A 22070-nucleotide genomic window follows, 5' to 3' on the forward strand; every position below is an offset into this window, starting at 1 on the left:
TTCTTTCCTGATAGGTTCCCTCTGTGGTTCAGTGTGTAAGACACACCAATGTTCTCCCAAGGCCTTGCCTATGTCTACATACAGCTTCTCCTTCTCACCTCTACACACACTCCTCTTCTCTCTCCCTTGGTGTCTGCTGTTGTTTAGCAGGGTCTCACTGGCCTAGAACTCATGATCTTTGCTTGAGTACTGGGATGGCCTTTCTTTTTCTACTTCAAAAATCTAAGTGGTGTACAAACAGGAGAATTTTAGAAGAGGATTACATGCATTTTTACTTGGCTATCTCAATTTGTAAGGATTTTATTAAATGGACAATAGCCCAAAGCTTTGCACTGTACTAGTGTACAGGAGTCCTGAGAGCAGTGATATATAAATGACAGCAGCTTTAAAACCAACTGATGGCAAGATTACAATGTACAGATGTAAGCCATTTCAAATACTCCTAAGCACATGAATCTACTGTATTTATCCTTGGAAAAAACAATACACTAGGGGAAAAGTAACTAATTTAAAAATAATAAGATCTGAATTTAACTTGAGTGTTTCTTATTAATCTGCCCTATAACTCTGGAAAGCCATTTAAGCACTCTGTCTCCAGAGTCATGTAGATAACAGATCTAGTGATCTACCTCACATTTTGAGAACCAGTACGCTCATTCAGCCATTTATATTAACTAAATACCAAGTACTGTGCTAAGCAAAGTGAGTCACAGACTGAATTTTACAGCGAGAATTTCTCTATGTTCGTAAAGCTCTTTACACTGTCTTTTATGACCATGATGGAAGCAGCCTTGTACGTGCAGACAAAGGCAGCCTCAGTTACATTTAAGAGTTTGCTCCCAATATGCCTGTTTTCAAGCTTAACTCCTTCCTCAGTAGAGCTTTACATCTTGGCTCTTATTTATCTACTTGTTTATTTATTTTTTTTTGAAATTTATTCCTCATTTTCTATAATCTAGTACACAAACATTTGGCAGAATGTTAGACTCACAAACAAGGTTTCAAAAGTGTGATGGCATTCAAAAATATAGGCTACCCTGTAGGTCTAGGTAAGGGTTACCTCAGACTCAGAGCTCTGGAGGTGGAGCAGAGCAAAGCAACTTGACAAAAGTTTAAGAGCCACTACTGGCTTCAAGCACTTTCCAGTGGCAAACAGTGGCCTGTGTGAAACAGACATTCTTCAATGACGAGAAATACCTGAGAGGGAAAGACATGCTGTGAACGTGTGTGACACCACTGAGCAGGCTGTGGGTGCCGATGCAATGAAGAACAGAAAGGTGCCCATTTTGCATACTGTGCTAATCTTCAGTGGAGATCTGTTTCTTCCCACCATCACTGTGCATGTCAGACTCCACACGCATCAGCCTTTGAAGACAGACTGGTACCAGCAGCTCTCCAGTGCAATTCCAGTGAGCAGTCCCTCATATCCTGAGGCTTCTAGGTTCTAAGTAGCTATTAGTTTTTCCTGCTTTGCAGCCTATAGATGATTCTTTTTGGAACTTCTGAGACTCTGATCATATAAGTTGATATAATAAATTCTGTCATACACACACACACACACACACACACACACACACACACACACACACACACACTGTAGAGGTCTTGCTCCTCTGGAGACCCCTAACATCGTTATCTACTGAAGAGAAACATAATTGGAGTTGTGTATTAGGAAATCTGGCCTTATGATTGATTACATGTAAGATTAGGTGAAATATGGATGCTGGGTGCCAGGAAAGTGAAAGGAGGCTCACACAGTGCAATCCCAAGGGGCATTCAATACAATCTACTGCTATTGGCAAGCCTTGTCATCATCATTACATTTAATGTGCCTTGAGTGTAGGAACATTACTGTACTCCGGTATCACCTGTTCTAGGATGTCATATACCTTGTAAAATCACTAGGAATAAATTGTAAAATGCTTTCTACGACCTGAGAATACAAACCTCTTCACTGAGAAGGGGCACACACTCAGGCTGCAGGGGTCTTGGAACTGAGAGGCCAGGTCCTGGCAGAGATACATTTGACAGACGTCTCTTTCTTACTCCACTGCAGTTATTTGGAATCTTGAAGGCACATCGTTTATGATAATTTAATCCACAGCCTAAATATATTTTAAGAGTAAAATATAAAAAATTTGAATGTAACTATTTGAAATATGACACATAAAACCCAGTACTTCTTTATTTTCACCAGCAACAATACCAACCTTAATTAATAACTAAGATAACAGATGATGTGGAACATAACAAATTCAAGACTAGGAAAAGTTTATTTAGAAAAGTTAATTTAACTAGAATAGTGAATCTTGACTTATGATAGCTAACATAACCACCTGGAAATTTATTGGAAACATAAACTATTAGACTCGTCCCTAAATCTACATACTCAGGCACTGTGGAGGTGGAACCCAGCAAAGCATGCTTTATAACGCTTGGCAAAAGTTTAAGAGCCACTACTGGCTTCACGCACTATTCAATGGCAAACAGTGGCCTGTGTGAAACAGATGTTCTTCAATGATGAGAAAATTATATGGTCAAATTTCGGTGTTCATAAATATAAAATGATAACAAATAATAATATGGAGTATTAGTATTATGTAATTATAATACACATAATCATAACACCCAAGTTCTATGGGTGTCAAGTGTGTGCAGGTATTTGTATGAGTATAGAGACTTTAGATGAACCTCGGCTCTCATTACATAGGAGACATCCACCTTGTTTTGGGGGCAGGATCTCTCACTGGGGCCTGGAACTGTAAGAGAACCCTAGGGATTCCCTTGTTTCCTAACGTCCCAATACACGTCACCACACCCAGCTTTTTACGAGGGTCCTGAGGACTGAACTCTGGCCCTCAGCTTGTGTGGTAAGCACTTTACCAACTAAGACATCTCCCTTACTTTATAAGTATGTTTTATTGCAACAGTCTGCTGCTTATTTACATAGTATCTATGGTTAATTGTTGAGTTTTTAACGCTTTTTAAAAATTGTCTATATTTGAATGTTTTGTCTTCATGTATGTATATGTAACACATACATGCCTGGTGCCCTTGGGCATGAGATCGTCAGGGATTAAGAGTTATATACAGCAAGGCACTGTGTGGAACTGGATTTTGAAACCAGGTCCTCTGAAAGAGCAGCCAGTGTTCTCAGCTGATGAGCCACCTTTCTGGTTCCTACGGTTAGATCTATACTCCAACAGCAGAGTTAGACACAATAGAGACCATGGCCTGCAAAGCCTTAATAAAGGATTTCCCTGCTGGTACTTTACAAAACAAGCTAATTGACCCTGCACTGCTTCTTAATCAGACTATGTCTCATGATTTGCTGTGCCCTAGCAATTCTAACTTACAACTTGCCAAACTTACCACTGTACAGAAGAAGAAGCTAAAAGTATATTAAAACTCTATAATAGTAAGTGGCTAACAGTTATGAAGCCACTGTTTTGTGTCAAATATTTTATTCACGTTACCTTATTTAACCATTTATGAAATGGGTAGAGCACTCTTCACAGAGAAAGGAGTCTCCAGAGAGGCCGATCAAGTTGCCTATGCAAAAGAACCAGTAGGTGGAGGCAAAGGAAAGACCCCAGTCCTCATCCCCGCAATTCTAAATCCTTATTACCTAGACACCAACTATGATTTTTGTCTTTCATTGATAATTCAAAAATGCAAATGTAAAATCCTCTTTCAAATTAATACACAAATTTAAAAGCACTTACCTTCACATTTTAATCCTTGACGTACCAGTCCCCAGAGCATTTCACCACAGTAATCACAAAAAGTAGGTGCTTTGTAAGAATGTACATAGAGAGCATGAGGGCGGATCTGGAAGTCTTCCACTGTGGCCAAAGCTTTAAAAAAAAAAAAACCAAAAAAAACCAAAAGTATTCAAGTATATTTAATAATTGCAAATTAGTTAGGAATGGTCACCATATCCATTTATATGAAAATACAAGGTAACTTCTCTGAAAGTTTTATCTGACCACAAAATGAATTAATCTTAGCATTTAAAACTGTGATGTACAATGTTTAATTAAAAAAAAGATTTATTTATTGTGTCACGTGTTAAGGGAGGAGCAAGCGCCCTGGCACGCGTGGAGGTCAGAGGACACCCTGTAGGCATGGGTTCTTTCCTCCTACCATGTGTGCCCTAGGGATCAGAGGCCTTTATTTGCTGAGCCATCTTCTGGTGAAGGTCCAGTACTGTGGTTTAAAATCAGTTCTTTTAGAAGTCCAGCAGCTTTCACTGAGTTATGTTCCAAATAAGCCAAGTTGGAAATCTGGAGGCTAGGTATTCCAAAAGCATGGCCTCATAACAAGATGGCAGACAGCTATTTATGATATCTTCCTTAGCCCATTAACAACTGCTTAGCTTAGGCTACATTGAGAAAGAAAACACTGAAGTAAAATGTAAAAATAAAAGTGCTATGGAACTTAACCTCACTGTCACGGTAAAGACAGACACTGAGTCCACAGATGACCAGGGCTACGCTTTTCTCCATGAGCAATGAAGCGGTAGATCAAACCCTACTCTCTCACGTCACCCGAGAGTCACCAGTGATGTGCCTGCAGTTTGATGACAGCATCACAGTAAGAAAGAATGAATGCTTTCGATCGTGACCTTAGAGGAGAGCAGCACACAAATCTCTGTGAGTGAAGGGGAAGCCAGGGGGCTGTGGTGTAGAACGATCAATGCAGGGGGCCAGGGAGATGTGAGAATCAGAAACACAGATGAGAGCCGTTAGGACCAGTAAGGAGACACAATGGCCAGAGAGGATCTCAATAGGCTACAAGATTGCGGGAGGGCAAAGCGGCCAGGCTGTGGGTGTCTGTGACTGCTTGCTTCGTCTCTCTTATCAACATTCTTATCTTGCCTGCGGCATTCCTCTGCCCTCACACTACTCACTGACCACCCTGCCCACTTGATGTTGGGTAAGTGGAAATGGTGGGAGTTAGGGAACAGGAATGGCAAGAGGGGCAAGGCAGGAACGGAAATGGGAAATGTCCACTGGGATCAGGACGGGAAGAGGCATTTTTAAATCACACAAGTAACCAGCCCTGCCACGTTCTCTTCCAAGTCTTTCATGTTTCTCTCTTTATCTAGATTCTCTTTGTGGAACCTTAGTTTTCTTTTTCATGCTTTTAACAGAAATGGGAAAAGAAATAACCATAATCTCTCTTTATGTTTTTGACCCATAGAAAAAGAACTTCTTTTCAGTTTAACTGGCAATCCCTTAAGCTTCAAAACACTTAAGTAATTCAGCTTGTCTTTCTACTTTCTCATAGTGCTATAACCTTCCTGAAAGTGAAAAGCGTGCAGAAACCATGACTCCACGTTAAAGAAGCAAGCCACTACCCAGTGCCAAAGCCAAGCGCAGCGGACCACTCTGTGGGAGAAGAGACAGGGGGAAGGGGCCATTTGCTTACCTGACAGGACAACTTCTACCAGGTCCCCTTCATGTATTTCATCTGCTGAGGTAATCAGCTGCAAAATGTTTTCTGAGTTCATGTCGTGGCGAAAGAGAAGAATTTTATCATACATGCCAAAGAATCCACACTCTGGAAACTGAAGGAAAACAGCCCTGCATCAATATTCCGTAGCTTTCTGCTGTTACAAATAGTCTATAAAGAATTCTGAAGTGTCCTGACATAGTGCTAGTGACTAACAACCCTTTTAATATTTAAAAGGTGAACCTTGTACTCAAATATCCTGGTTAATTTTAAAGCTCAAAAACAGAAAAGTAAATTTGCAAATAAATAATCATTACCTTAAAACACATGCGTCTTACAAATTTCAGATTTCTAATTGCTATAAGACAACATCGTCTTCTACTGGTTCTGTTTTTATCCCGAGGAGATAAGTAGTTAGTTCCATTCATCAGAGCTACACTGCTCAATACATGATCAGCTGCTGCTATTTTTTGGATGTGATGTGTAAAATGTTCATGTGGTAATGTCCTAGGAGGTTCTGGAGCCCTTATGTGACATGAGTATGTGGGGTCTGGGGACAGGGAAAGTCTTAAAGGGGACTGTACACCTCTGTGTCTTCTGATCTCTTTCCTGCTCTCTGATGGAGGATGGACAGCTTTGCTCCTGCTATGGTGTGCTTTCTTTTCTTTTTTTTTTTTTTTNAANNTTTNTTTNTTTNTTATATGTAAGTACACTGTAGCTGTCTTCAGACACTCCAGAAGAGGGAGTCTGATCTCGTTACGGATGGTTGTGAGCCACCATGTGGTTGCTGGGATTTGAACTCCGGACCTTCGGAAGAGCAGTCGGGTGCTCTTACCCACTGAGCCATCTCACCAGCCCCTATGGTGTGCTTTCTAATGCAATGGAATCAACCAATTGTGGGCTGGAGCCTCTAACATTGAGCCAAAATATTATTTTTCTCTATAAAACTGATTATCTTGAATATTTGCTATAGCATAGTTCTATACCATAGTTATCTGAATCTAAAACAATTAAAATTAAATAAAATTAAAAATGTATTTCCTTAGTCACACTGCCCACACTGCAAGTTCCTGACTGCCACTGTAGCTGTAGCTACTATACTGACTAGCACTGAAATAGACACCTACCTCATCTCAGGACTAGCTGAAGACCAAATAATTCCCTAACAGTAGTCACAGAGTACTAAGTTCAATTCAAGCATGCATCTAGAATTTTAGGTCTGTTCACTGCAGTTACAAACACAGGACTTAGCAGTGCTCTAAACAGAGGCTTGAAGATTTTCCCACATATGCCCTAAATGTACAATTCTAACGAATCTACATTTATAATACTTAGGACATTCATATGTGGAACAAATTATAAAGATGTGTGTCCAATATTTTGAAGGAAGTAGCTTAGAGTTAAAAGTTTTTGTTTGTTTAAGAAAGGGTCTCAGCATGCAGTCTTGGACGGCTTAGAACTTGCTACAGAGGCTGAGCACCCTCTCGATTTCTGGGGGTAAAGACATGCACAATCATTCCTGATGAAATATTAGGAATTTTTAATATTTGTTTTCCAAAATAATTTCATTTTTAATCAATTAACAATATAAAAGATGCCATCTATTTTACTAATGCCTTGGAACATGCTGTTATAGGGAATTCCTTGATTCTCAGAAGATAACACCACAGCTGTCCTTTAATAAACAATATAGTGTGATCTGACATGAATCAGTCACAGCAAACTGTAAACATGCTCATTGCAGGGATGTTATAGACAACATGGCTCACGTACTTCATATGGTGGTATGACTTGGTGAGGAATCACAAGAGACACTTCCTTGGTTTCCTAGTGCAGCACTTGACCGTGTGATTAGACATGCTTTCTTACTTACTCAGCCCCCTGGGGAAAGCCGACAACTTTATAGCCCACTCTTGGCAGTCCCAGCCCCTATGGCCAACGTTTCTGACACAGTAACCGTCCGGAATTTCCTATTTATTATCTTACTATTGTACATTTTTTTCCTACTAGAAAAACCTCATACAACACTCAAAGTTTTCAAATCTTTTCTAAAAACTATGTTTTAAAATTATTATTTTAAGTTGAAAACAGTAGCTTATTTAGAAAGTTAAAGGTTTATTTTTATTTTTAAAACATGGCAAATAATGGCAAAATATAGAAATACTTAGAATTTTTATAATATCAACTCTACCTTCAATTATATGAGTTGTCAATAGTATTTATTATAGTTTAAACTATGTTTTAATGTAAATCTAACATGGTAGCTATTTTTAATTGAAAAGACAGAAATTAAAAATTATATTTTGTTTAAATTCTAATTAAAAATTTACTAAGTTAAATGATTAAGTAGGAGATTAAAACAGCTTTAGAACTTAGTTGCACCATTCCTTAATATTAAAAAAAATGTCATATTTCACCTTCATAAGAAAATAAAATCTCTAACCAATATTTGAAAGAATAAAACTGATTTTTAAAACAGCATTTCTGGCATATTTGCTAAATACAAGGTTATTTAGCAGTTGTAATGAGAAAACAATCTGTATTTTCCCAAAGCGTTCCAAAAGCTCGCAATCTAACAGGGAAAAAAATGGAAATAAGCACAGATATTAAAAAGCTGGATAGTAAATGGCAAACGAAATACAAATTCTAGAATAAGGGCAAATAATACCTGAGAAACTCTATCAGTCCTGGTTAGAAAACAGGACACCGTCCTGCTGGCTTTACAGGGAGGGGGTCAAAATTGAATTTGCTGATGACTGTGTCTAATTCCTAGCACTGTAATTGATGAATGCTAACACTTCAAAATATTTTATATTCTAAGAGGAAAGAGACAATGGCCAAAGGCAAGATGGTAAAGACCCAAGCTTGTCTTCTAAAATCAGCACTCAGGATTGGGGCAGGACAAGAGCTGAGCAAATCCCTGGAGAGAGACTGAAGCCTCGGTCAGGAGAGCATTTCCAGATCTGAATTACATAGAAGGGAACTGGAAGAGGCGCTCCAGAAAACAATAGTTGGTTAGCCATCTGGTCACTAAGCTCACATAACCAGTCAAGACAAGTCTCAGCTTGTAGTAATTGAAAAAAAAATGAACTAAGACCACCAGTGAAAGAAGGAAAGCAACATTTAAATAAATGTATAGCCTAGAGAAGATATAAACAACAGCGCAGTAGACATGCTATCTAATGGGTACCAGGAGCATGAGCTGGGGTAGAGTGTGGCCCAGCACGTGCACTGCCCAGACCAAGCCTCAGCACCACAGAGATAAATGATTACACAAATACTCTAGCACTCATAAAAGAAAGAGTACAGAAAATATTACAAACAATTATTTAAAATAAACACTCGTATGTCAAGAGGCTGAAAGATGCTGGTGATGACAGTCAAAAGTCACTTCAAGATATAAGTAATATCTTCACAGAATACTCACATATAAATCTGACAATCACTGGATGACTGGTGCAGTGGTTTTCAGCCTGTGAGTTTTAACTCTAAGGGTCATCTAAACCCATCGGAAAACACAGTTTACATCACAGTTGATGACATGGATATTTACATTATGATTCATAACAGTAGCAAAACTACAGTTATGAAGTAGTGACAAATAATTTTATGGCTGAGGTCACCACAACACAAGGAACGTATTAAAGGTTCGCAGCATTAGGAAGGTTGAGAACCACTGGACTGGAGGAAAGGTGTAATGTCTGGCTTATATAAAAAGTTCTGATACATATTAAAATATCATATACGTGTGTTTGTTATGATAGTTAGAAATTATCTAAAGGCAAATGTCAAAACCAAAATAACAAACAGACTGATAAGTAAGGAAAGATGAAATATTGTCAGTGAAGTTCAGGGACTCACTGTGGTCAATCTTAAAAAAACACCAAGGTTTAGAGGCATGATTACATTAAAGATAACCATCTACAAAGAAACAGGAAGTTAACTACAAGCACAGTTTTAAAACATCTAAACAACACACAAAATAAGCAGAAACAACCTGCTAAGGAAATGAACACACACATATTTGCTGCTCATGAGTTTTAAAATTCAGATGTCAGGTCTTCAAAGGTAAGAATGTGACTCACTCTGCTCACGCATGACAGCCATATTAAAATTCTAAAGGAACTCACTCCCTCTCAGTAACCCCAGGCTCAGGGAACATCACAGAAGACGGCCTGGAGAGACTGCAAGAGCAGAGGCTGAGGTAGACTGGAAGGAAACGATCTTCTAGATATGACAGGACCTCTGTACCCATGAACTCTCGGCAGCTATGGCAGCCCGTACAAAACCCGCACAAGATCAAGCCAGCCAACATGCCATCACAGAGCAGTGAAGATGGAACCTGCATCCCTAACCCAGAAGCTATGACAGGCGACAGAGAGTTAGTGTTTTGTTTTGTTTTTTTTTAAAGATTTATTTATTTATTTTATATATGTGAGTACACTGTAGCTGTACAGATGGTTCTGAGCCTTCATGTGGTTGTTGGGGATTGAATTTTTAGGGCCTCTGCTTGCTCTGGTCAACCCCCACTCACTCAGTCCCTGCTTGCTCCAGCCCAAAGATTTATTTATTATTATATATAAATACACTGTAGCTGACTTCGGACACACCAGAAGAGGGAGTCAGATCTCATTACAGGTGGTTGTGAGTCACCATGTGGTTGCTGGGATTTGAACTCAGGACCTTCGGAAGAGCAGTCAGTGCTCTTTAGCCGCTGAGCCATCTCTCCAGCCTGAGAGTTACTGTTTAAGGGCATGGCTCCTAGTAGGGCTGCCCATGCCTAAGGCCTCAAGGCTCCACATCCAGGAGTGTATGAGTAGCACAAATGGACTCAAGTGACTAAAAGAAAAACTGGACCCAACGTTGGGAGTGTAGGGAGGTGGGGCTGGATCTGAAAGGCCTGTATTAGCAGCAGAGCACTCATACATTCAATAAATAAATTTTTTAAAGTTATTCATTATGATTATTAGCTTATTTTAAAAATAATAATCTTAGATGTTCAAAAAATTCAGACAACATTACACAGTGTTCCCCATTATTAACACTTTATAGCAGTATGATACATTTATAGCAAATGTCATACTTTGTTTAGATTTCCTTAGTTTTCATCTAATGTCCTTTCTCCTTTCCAGGATCAACCATGAATCTATATGACCTTGAGCTGCCTTTCTTAGATCACACTTTGCAGTTTTGGGAGGACGTGCTCACTGGCTGTGAGTTTTATAGGATGCCTCACTAGTTGAACTTTCTGATGTTTATCTCATTCCAAGCTGGGCTTGGGGTTTTGAGGAGGTGGGCTACACAGGTAAAGTGACATCCTCACTACACTGTAGCAAGAATGAGTGTCCCCAGATTTTTATGGTCTGGGGATGAAACTTGGGTCTTCACACTCACATAGCAAGTAGTTTACTAAGCCACCACCCTAGGCCCCGAATTCAAATCTTATTAACTGTAAAACCTTAACTATGGTTTTCTATTTGTAAAATAGAGCATACTTGGCAGTAACCATGAAAATTAAACCAATTACTGTAACATAAAGAACTTGGGTTCCTGATGAGTTGGATGTGCCATGAACATTAAGCGTCTATCTACTGTTTCCCATATTTCGTTATTATCAACAACAGCCGGTGAGTACCACATATTTATACTTTTACTACTTCTAGGGGATATGTATGGAGATAATTTCTCAGAGTATTTCCTAAGTCAAAGTATACATATATATGAAACTCTTAGATACTGACCAATTGGTCTTCACAAAGGCTATATCAGGTTATATGTCTACATGCAAAATATTAAGTTTGTGGGGAGGGGAGAGGGTTCAGTGCTGGACCCACAGGCTGGAAGAGGACCAGAGATCAAATCCTAGAACCCATGTAAATGCAAGGTGTGTCTGATGGTCTTCTACAATTGAAAGGTGAGATGGGAAGTCCCCAGAGCAAGCTGACTAACAAGACATGAGCTCAGGTCTGACAGGAGAGGCCCTGCCTCGACGAAGGAAAGCACAAGACTATCTGTGGATGGCTTGGACATCAACCCCAGGCCTTTACATGCATGTGCACACATGTGTACCACATCTGCACACACTTGGGCCCACACATGCAAAAGTCGTGCAAATACACACACGAACACAATACACATGAAAATGGAAAAGAAAGCTCTATCCATGGAGTCATTGCCCTTGCCCTGACTTGTATATGTCCATTACACAAGGCTGACCATCTTTCATAAGCTTAAGATATGTTAGAAGAATTCATTATTTATATTTTTGCCTATTTTTAATAGTTCACTGATCCTCAAAAACTCCAAACTCAACTATTCCTCAAAATTATTTTTTCCTCTTCTAGAATGATTCTCAGTACATAGGGGCTATATCAAAGTCATGGGCAAGCCAAGCGCAGAGGTACACACATGTAATCCCAGCTTCTAATGCTGGAGGCAGAGGATTCAAAGCTCAAGGGCACCCTTGGATAAACAGGGATTTGGAGGTTGGCCTGGACCACATGAGGGAAAAAAAAGGCATGAACCAAACATTAAAAACCACAAACAAAAGCACTTTATATTTCAAAATCTATCAAAAATAACCTGCCAGTGAAATACACAGAAAGCGGAAGCGTTTCAAAGATAATGGCTTGTTTTTCTAACAACAGAATAAGGAATAAAGGAAAAGGCCATTCTCCATTCTGTTGTATAATTTTAAAAGGGAAATATATTCTGGGAAAATAAATGCACACAAACTCTTGCTTCCATTTGCAAATCTGCTGTTCTCCTTCACAGCGCAGCAGAGGGACAACTGCCTCGCCATTGCTACTTTCTATGTACCCTTGAGACATAAGATGGCCTATACACCTTCTAAACACCCCATTCTCATGGAGGAGAGCAAGGGCTCTTGGGACAAGGCTTAGGCCTCCCAGGGTCGCATCCTGGTTCATGTTTAGTAGCTCTCAGTAACAAGCCCAGGCTACAGTGTGCTCAGAGCTCCCAGCTGGGTCTTTGTGCATTTCTTGTTTCCAGAACTGGGGCTTGTGAACACTTAGTAGGTACACACGGTGTGGCAGAGTGCACAGGTCAGCTCCAACATGGAACTATCTGGCCCCAGTTGCTGGTTAAAGCTCAAGCTGGAGAGCACTGCCTGCTCTAGAGTCCAGGGAACGTGGACGGGAGTTAGTAACCTCCTAAAACCACAAAGCCTGTGTTTCCTTCCTTACCCTGCCTCAGCCCTGATTAGAGGGGGAAATGAAGGACAGCTAAGGAACTACGGTTTAAAGCAATTAAAAAAAAAAAGTCTTTAATTTGGCCCATTCCTAACAGCACTCTTTCAGTAGCTTCTCAATTTATTTTATTTTATTTTTTTTTCGGTCAATAACTCCCCTGCCTTGTGCAAAATGAAGGCTTTTCCCAGTTCTAGACCAACTGTGGTGAAACAAAAAGTTTTTATGAGAAACTTGTCTCATAAAAATCTCATGCCAACTAACTTCTGTCAGTGGAATGTCAGATAAGGTAGGAAGCTTACAAAACTTTTATTTTACTTGGCAAGATAGCATTTGCATGTTAACAAACAACATCAGAATTCAATATTATCTGAGTGAATTATTTACCTATCAGGCATTTTTAAAAGGTAGTATAAAAATGAGAAACCCAAGCCGGGCGTGGTGGCGCACGCCTTTAATCCCAGCACTCGGGAGGCAGAGGCAGGCAGATTTCTGAGTTTGAGGCCAGCCTGGTCTACAAAGTGAGTTCCAGGACAGCCAGGGCTACACAGAGAAACCCTGTCTCGAAAAACNAAAAAAAAAAAAAAAGAGAAACCCTTGGAGTTTTAACACACATATATTTTTGTTTTCATATAAGTGAGTGAAGTATACTAATTTTAGTTAGAGGTTGACACACGAATGCATATATGGGATACTAAATTGATTTTTAAACTTGAGACCAAGTACATCTTTACAGTACATCTTTAAGACTTATATGGAATGACAGTAAACACATGCTTAGGATGTTCTCTTTTCAGGTTTCCTCAGACTCCCTGAGAACCCAGAACTTAGTTGTTTAACTGGCACTTATTAAAAATTCTATTGGTTATTCTGTAGAAACAAGACTAATATTCATTTGGCACCAATCTGGAAAGCGCTTAACCATAGGGAAGAATTCCAATGATAATTTTCATTTAGAGCCAAAGTCACTAGTCTAGACGAGTCAGCGAGAACGGACTCGACAGGAAGCTGAACTGATTCTTCCCTGTCCCCGCAGGTCTCCAGTTCACATGCTCAACTTAACACCCCCATTTCTGACATAAACCAGAGAAATCTATTTTCTTTTTAAAATACACTTTCTCCCCCTGTTTTGTAATTAGTTCTGAATTGTCTTTATCTTTAATGCCTGGACTTTCCCTCTTTTAGCTAAGATTGTAACCTGAATGTACAGCAAATTAACTTTCCCATCATCAGTTTAAGTATTTAGTAATGACTGCCCAACACTATTTAACCTAGATAATATGTGTGTGTGTATCTACATGTATATGTATATACATGCACACACACATATATACATACATGCATATATGTATGTGATATATATATATATATATATATACACATATGTATATATCAGAAAGATTAGAATGTCGCCAAGCCACTGCAACACAGCTGTAGTAGAGAGAATGGGGAAAGAAAACAACACAGAATGACAACTCTGTTCTAGAAAACAAAAGACACAGCTGGGGTTTTCATCCGCTACGACAGAACTGAAAATTACACCCAACTCATGTCTACAGAGACAATGGATCCATTCATTCAGACAGACCAAATCGCCCCTCAAGTACACTGAATATTTGGTCTTCAGATCTAGTATTCAAATGATCAAAACTAAAGCCAAGTATTTTAAAACACCTAAAAACAGACAGCTTTAGTCAGAATTTCAATTTTACTAAATGCCATTATAACTCAAATGAATTGCTTTCTACCAACTTCCTTTCTCATTCCAATTACATCTAGTTTTTTCATTCAACAAACTAATAGCAAGAGTAGCTTTAGAGAGTATTTTTTAAGCCTCTTATCAATATGAAATTAAGTAAACATGGGAGCTAACATCCACTGGGTAGTCATCACATACCAGACACTGTGAATAGACTCTCCCATTTTAAATAAATACGTCAGAACTAAAATTTTTAAAAAAAGTATGTATATCTGATTTTGTTGACATGCTGCAACTAAATGCTGCAACTTTGATGTTCACTAAAGTTTTAAGACATCCATAGAACCAAGGATCTTTCTAAATTTAGAGTCTTTGAAGCCACAGGTGTGTTTTCTGAGCATTCTGGCCCAGGATTGCACTAAGACCTTTCTATTTAATCACAACAACTCTTTATAAAGGTTTACCATAGGCTTGAAATGTGACGCTCAACTGGTCGGGCTGACACACTTCACCTGGCTCAGCCCCAGTTCTACTGCTGCCAGACTGCATTCTAAGGTCTGACTGTCTTCCCGGTCCCACGACTTCCCTAGGGTTTCCTGCAAACACACCTTCTCTTCAGTATATACAACCCTAGAAGGTAGAATTCACACTCGTGTTCATTTTGCTTTGTAAACTATGAATCACTAGGAATCTAGGAGTTTGAGGGCAGCTTAGTGTAGAGTACACGCTCAGCACGCACAAGGCCCTGGGTTCAATCGTCAACGCCCTATATACATATGTTCTTACACAGTAGAAGGAAAATGCCCACTATTTGCATGACCTTGTTTTTAGTATAAAAGCAAATAAAATGTGTTCTGTACTAAATGTTTACTGAGAGTAAGGTATTTCTGAGGAAAGACATGAAGAAGCTAGCACTGACCTCAATGTAATATGTTGGAAGACTTTCAAAGCTTTAAAAAAAAAAAAAAAGAAAAAAAAGGAAGCTAAGTTTTGGCTTATGCTAACAACAACAACAAAAGAAACTCCACCTCACTCCACCCTCAGGATGTGTCATGAAACTGGATGAAATTCAAAAAGTGACCTCTTTTGGTCATATCTAAGTTTTAAACAAAACTCAACTAAAAATGATTTACTAGCTAAAGGGCTTTCTTAGGAGAAAAAAAAAATCTTGCTGTTGATGCTGATATAGTCAGCGTTTAAGCAGGTTTGTGCTTAGCACAATCTGTGAATTGCTGGTATTTCATGAGATTCAACCACACTCTTCAGTACGCCGCCAGAAACTAATTCTGTCTTTACTCCAGTTGCACACAGTTCCTAGTCTGTAGTCCTTTAAAAACTCGACCTTAACCATGTTCTGCTGTGCTTGTTTATGAATTTATTGAATCATCCTGTGAAATGTGTCATCTGCCCCAGTGTTTAGTGTGGTCAGTGTGTTGCTCCCCAACATGTGAGCCCTTTGTAGGAGGAGGGCACTGATCTTATCACACTTGCTCTGTTTTCCACGCTGATTTTTGTCTTATTATTTTTATAGCTGACATTATGGTTTGCTGACCTAAGAGTGAGTTATCCTGGCACAGAGCACTCAGCCAGCTCCGTTTTATATTCATATTCCTTTGACCCCAGTTTGCACATTTAACTTACTCCCTCTGGAGCTTACTGCGTAGAGGTCAGCATTAAGTCCCATCCGCACTTAAAACAGGTTTTCCAATGTCAATTTATGGGAAGACGATCCCCTTCAAAAGGTTGTCCTTTTTTCTTTTCTTCTTCTTCTTCTTCTTCTTTTTTTTTGCATGACTCCTTTGCAGCACATACCTAAAATAAATGTCTCCCAGACTCCCTAACTCCTGCTTCAGTAGCACCAAACGCCAATAGCTGCATCTCCCTTTCAATTGCATCTCCCTTTCAATTTTTCAGATTTTTGAAATTAATGCTCTTGACGACTTTAGAACAACATCAGATAAGTTTCTAACGAACAATGTCGGGGGGGGGGCGACCCAAAAACCAAAAGAAAAAACAACAAATAACACACAGGAAAAAAAAATAAGATCTTTAACTTAAATAAAAATTATATACTATTTGTCCCTTTTAAAGATAAAGCATTCATATACCTTTAAAAAGACATTTTAAAATATTTTTTTAACAATTTATTTTTAAATGGGCATTGATTGGTGTTTTGCCTGCATGTATCTCTGTGTGAGTGTCAGATCACTTGGAATTGGAGTTACAGACAGTTGTGAGCTTCCACGTGGGTGCTGGGAACTGAACTGGGTCCTCTGAAAAAGCAGCCAGTGCTCTTAACCACTGAGCCATCTTTCCAGACCTAAAAATATTTTTTTAAAGTTTAAAATGTTATTATACTTGAGATAATTATCACTAAGTCCTATTCTTTTCTAAAAAGATTTTTTGAGATTCATTATTATTTTATGTGTTGTACGTGTGTCTGAGTGTATGTATAGTGTTTGAGTGTATGTGCATGTATATAGTGTTTAAGTGTGTGTGAATGTAAGGAGTGTTTGAATGAGTGTGTGTGTGTGTGTGTGTGTGTGTGTACATCATATGTGTGCTGGTCTGTGAAGAAACCAGGAGAGGGTGTCAGATTTCCCAGAGCCGGAAATATTGGGAAATAATCTCTAGTTCTTTGGGAGAGCAGCAAATACTCTCAACTGATAGACCATTTCTCTATCCCCCTTTCCTTTATTATTATTTTATCGTATGTGTATGGATGTTTTACTTGCATGTATGTCTATGTACCACATGTGTGCCTGGTGTTCTTGGAGATCAGAATAGGATATTGGATCCCCTGTGAGCTGCCAACCATGCATGTGAGTGCGGGAATTTAATCCGTCCTCTGGAAGAGCAGCCAGTGTTCCTAATAGCTCAGCCACCTCTCCAGCCCCATTTGATTCCTTTTGCCTTAATGGAATTATTTGTGCACTTTGGGTTAGTTTCCCCGTCCCTCTTCTGATATAATATGGCCTTCTATAATCTCACTTAATTGTTACTATCCCTTTTGGTCCTACAGGCTCTTCCTGGTAGTTTAGTCATGGGAGATGTAAAGTCAACACTAGAATATCTTGATTTCACTGTATCTGATAATAGTCCTAAGTATACAGAAATTTTATAAAAAAGCATTTACTCAGCTACTGCTCAACCACAGTAATTAACTGACTAGCTAACTCAGCGGAACTCAAGATTATGAGATTCTGAACTCACATATTGTCCCCATTCATCTAAAATAACCCAACAAACCAACCTTCTGAGGGATACCCTGAACTCTGCTAATAAATCACGAGCTCACACATGTAGCTCAATAAAAGGTTAAATACGTTACACAAGTGACACCAGCAAACCCTGTAACTTTCCACACCAGGAAAAGGAGCATTTTAAGTGCTGATAGAAAACTGAATAATTCTTTTTTTTTTTTTTTTTTTACCCCTTTCCTTTCTCCCCCACCCTTCTGAGAGTGCATCATTGTGTTTGCTCAGGCTAGCCCCAAATTCAAGATCCCCCTGCGTCAGCCTTCAGAGTACAGTGATTATAGGGCTGACGTTAGACCCAGAAGAAGCAATTATCTTCTACAGGATATAACACAAGACTCTGACATGTGGACATTAAATAAAGCACAGAATTGACGTGAACTTAACTTGCTAGACTGACCAGTTCTACATACTGGTTCCAAGTTTTACAGTTTTATAGTTAAGATCAAATTAGTAACTACCACTGATAAGTTAGCATTTACTATGTAACTACTGTGTGTTAGGTAATGGGCAAAGGACTTTATAAACACATCTAAGATACATATATATGTATATATGCATACATAAATGAGTTAATATTTTCAATCTCACTCTTCACATAAGAAACCAAGGTCACATAACTCATAAGTGGTAGAGATGAACCTCAATTTGACCAAAAACCTATGCTTTGAAACAGGACATCATGCTGGTTTTCAGGAGTTTCTTCCTTTATTCAACTAAGAAATACTTGGATATTTGTTTATTGTGGCTAGATAATGTCTGACTTCATAGAGCTTAAAGACATATGACAGGTACATCCAAGCTTAAGAGCAATTGCGATCAGCAATGAACATTAAAATGCAGGGTATCTAGGCTGCCAGTACTTAAGAAAAGGGAAGATGATCCAAGTAGTGGGCTGTGAGCACAAAGTCCTAATCAATGAGCCAGTCTGTGTCTGAAGCTTAGGAATGCTGACCACACATGTGCCTCGGGAGTCATCACTGTATTTTCTAAGTAATAATGGCTTACAGAAGCAATCACATATTTCTGTCACCTGCTCCTTGCTAGTAACCACAGATGTTTGTCTAGTTAACTGCTAGGAGTAAGGGGGAGAAGAGGTCACCATGAACTTCTTGAGTAACTTGGGCAAGCTTACATAAAATTTATAGCGCTACTAGGAATCACAGTCACAAAAATTTATTTATTTGACCACGAAAGAGAAAGAAGAGTGTGTGTGTGTTTAAATGACTCATTTCTGCTTACTTGCTGACTGCCAAAGATGTTAACAGCATTTTGCTTTATCCACGCTACAAGCCACCAGAGAACAATAGCAAGGCATTCCCCACACCTGAGGTCTATTTCTCCAGGTAGAGGACTACAGAGGATGGTGATACAGCACAAAAACGAAGGTTAGAACAGGCTCTCCTAACTCTCCACAAGACAGTGATCCTTAATCTGACACTCGCTCATCTTTTATGTAACGTGATTGCGGGAGGGAAAAAGCCTTCCATTTTGGGAGTCTCCACAGGATCTAGCACTGTGACTAACACAGTCAGAGCAGCACAAAGACTCATCCAACTGAAGCAGTGAGTAGTAGATAATGGAAATCTAAGCAACTAACAACAGCATCATTCCATCTAGCTCTTTATAGACTGCCAAACAGAAAGCAGTCACTAGCTTTTATTTTTTATCTAGATTCAACTATCTTATTAACCTAGAAATAACTGCTGTTGAAGTTTTGAATTACACAAGTATAAAAAGCATTCCTTCTCTAGGGAATAGGAAATGAGATGTCAACCTCATATAAAAGTATACAATTTAAGTATTTCAAAGCCTTTCCTATTATCATTTACCTGTCTAAGTGTATTGATTTGCATTAGACTAGAGGTTCTGAAGACTGGCTGAGTTAAATCTGTATTATTCAGGTAGGCATTCTAGGCTTTGAGAATAATTAACAATTCACAGTGGATGTTAAATAAAGTAACTTTAGGCAGAAACATACCTAAAATAATGTTATTTCCTGGCTGACAAAAGCATTGTGAAAAAAAGTGTATAGAAACCTACCCTACACTTCTCCTAGCACATCAGGACTGTATTTGCTAATTCGTTGTTTGTATTAACTTTGTGCAGCCTTACTATATGAATAATGAGAACTGAAAGTATGCAGAAACAAAATATGCGACAATAATAGCACAGATAAAAAGGATAGAAATACAAAGTTCTGACGTACACACTGCATTATACACAAAATATTCTAGGCTAAGTTAAAAATGTTTGTAGTATCTCAACTAAAATTAAAAAAAATTCAGATGTCTGTAAAATACCAGATAATATTTCAGGTCTAGAGGGCCGTATGGTATCTGCTGTACTAACCGCTGCTACAGACCTTATGTAAATGAATGTAATGCTGTGTTTCAACAGAACTAGAGAAGTAGGTGGCGGGCCAGTGTGGTGGTTAGGTTTTAATTGTTAACTAGATAAAATCTGCATTCACCTGGGAAAGGGGTCTCAATAAAGGACTATCTAGATTAGCTGGTTGTGGGGGGTTATCTTGATTAAACTGGGGTGGCAAGGCCAGAGCTCACACCGTGTGTGGAAGCATTCCCTGGGCAGGCCATCCTGGATTGTGTAAGAGTGGAGAAAATGAGCTGGGCACTGCATGCAGCGCTAACTCACTGCTTTCTTTTTGTTCTTGACTGAGGATGTAATGTAACCAGACGCTGCAAGTTTCTACTGCCTTGACTTTCTTTCCCACAATGATGGACTGTCACCTGGATTGTGAGGCAATAAACCCTTCCTCCACAAGTCAAGGTGCTTCATCAAAACAACAGGAAATGAAGCTAAGATAGCCAGATTTGGTCAAAGGATGTAGATGGCTGACCCTTGCACTAGGGCAAATGCTAAAAGGGACTTTTAGAAACTACTAAACCAAACCAGATAAAACCACCACTACCAAAGCAGGGGAGGAGAGAAAGTGGAAATAATTAAAAGAAGGCAGCAGAGACCCCGAGAACAGAAGGAACACAGAATAAAAGTACAGCCACTTCTGTCATACGGATGCTTCTTGACTGATAAGGCACATGAGAGCACACTTCTAGTAGCCTGGGAATAATAAATTGAGAATGTATTTAATTCACCTAGCCCAGCAAACACATAGTTTAACAACTGAGTACACTGTTAGAATCTAGTTGTTACCAGTACAGTCCTTTAGGCTAGCTAGTAGCTGTCAGCACTCAGCCTTGTGAAAGTGTTATACTGTACCATAAACTTTCAAGATTTGAAGTATAATTTCTACTGTATACACACTGCTTTATTTTTTATGAAGTGGAGAAGTCCTAAGCAAAATCTTTGTAAGTAGGAGAAATTTATATATTTAATGAATCTATATTGAAAACTGTATTAAACATGAGTGATCCTAACACTTAAGTAGTTGACTGAATAAACTTGAAACATACAATCAACTATGAAACCTACATAAAATTATAAATGAAGATAGATGTATACAATGAATGTATGTACATATATATACACACACACATATGTCATGAGGAAAGACATCACAATGAAAACACTAATAAAAAGTTGTTTTAATACCAAAACTTCAGAACAAGATATAATTACCTCAAATAAAGAAAAATATATTGAAAACTGAGTAAATATACCAAAAGCTTAAAAAAAATCTAAAATGTGAGTTAGATTGATGGCTCAGCAGTAATGAGTACTTACAACTCTTTCAGAGGACCTGAGTGTGGTTGCCAGAACCTATGTCAGGTACCTCTCAACTACTCCAGCTCTAGCAATCCCATTGCCCTCTCCTGATCTGACGGTACCTACATACACACTGCGGCATACACTCATACAGATAGGTACACATATATAAAAATAAACCAAGAAATAAAAAAATCAGAGATGTATGTACAAAAGTAATGTTATTACATTTCTTTCATACAATGCAGTTCGATCATGTTTTTCCCCTGCCAGATTCTCCCCATCTTCCTCTCCACCCAGAGGCCCATCTGCTTGCTGGAACAGTTGGGAAGGATTTGCAAGTATGGTCTTATTGGAGAAGGTGTATCACAGGGTGGCTTTGATGCTTCAAATTCTTCCTGCTATCCCCACTGCACTGCCTGCTCCTTCCTGTTTGTGGATCTGGATATGAGCTCTCAGCTGCTGCTCCAGGGCCACAGAGGTGATGGACTCCTATCCCTTTGGAACTCCAAGACCCAAATACACCCCTCCACCTGTAAGCTGCCTTGATTGTGATAGTTCAATAAGAACTAAGACAATATGTAACATTTACAAAGTAGTCTATGGAGAATTATATATTATGAAATAAACAAATTGAAATTATTCATGCTTTCTCTCTCTCTCTCTCTCTCTCTCTCTCTCTCTCTCTCTCTCTCTCTCTCTCTCTCTCTCTCTCTCCCTGCATCTCTATATGAACATGGAACATGACTGGTCAGTGAGTCC

At 38.9% G+C, this 22070-nt stretch overlaps 1 protein-coding gene across 2 annotated transcripts in view; it reads right to left on the reverse strand.

Annotated features, from left to right (window-relative positions):
• Positions 1-22070, reverse strand: part of Prkd3 (protein kinase D3) — a 70169-nt gene that overhangs the window by 29216 nt on the left and 18883 nt on the right. For both annotated transcript variants that reach the window (XM_029470990.1, XM_021149666.2), the window contains exons 3-5: positions 5434-5572; positions 3726-3857; positions 1948-2105 (exon numbers count right to left, since the gene is read on the reverse strand). In XM_029470990.1, coding sequence (XP_029326850.1) covers positions 1948-2105; positions 3726-3857; positions 5434-5572 — 429 coding nt within the window. The remainder of the gene's footprint in view (positions 1-1947; positions 2106-3725; positions 3858-5433; positions 5573-22070) is intronic.

The sequence above is a fragment of the Mus caroli genome, chromosome 17 (genome assembly GCF_900094665.2).
Source record: "Mus caroli chromosome 17, CAROLI_EIJ_v1.1, whole genome shotgun sequence".
Lineage (NCBI taxonomy): Eukaryota > Metazoa > Chordata > Mammalia > Rodentia > Muridae > Mus > Mus caroli.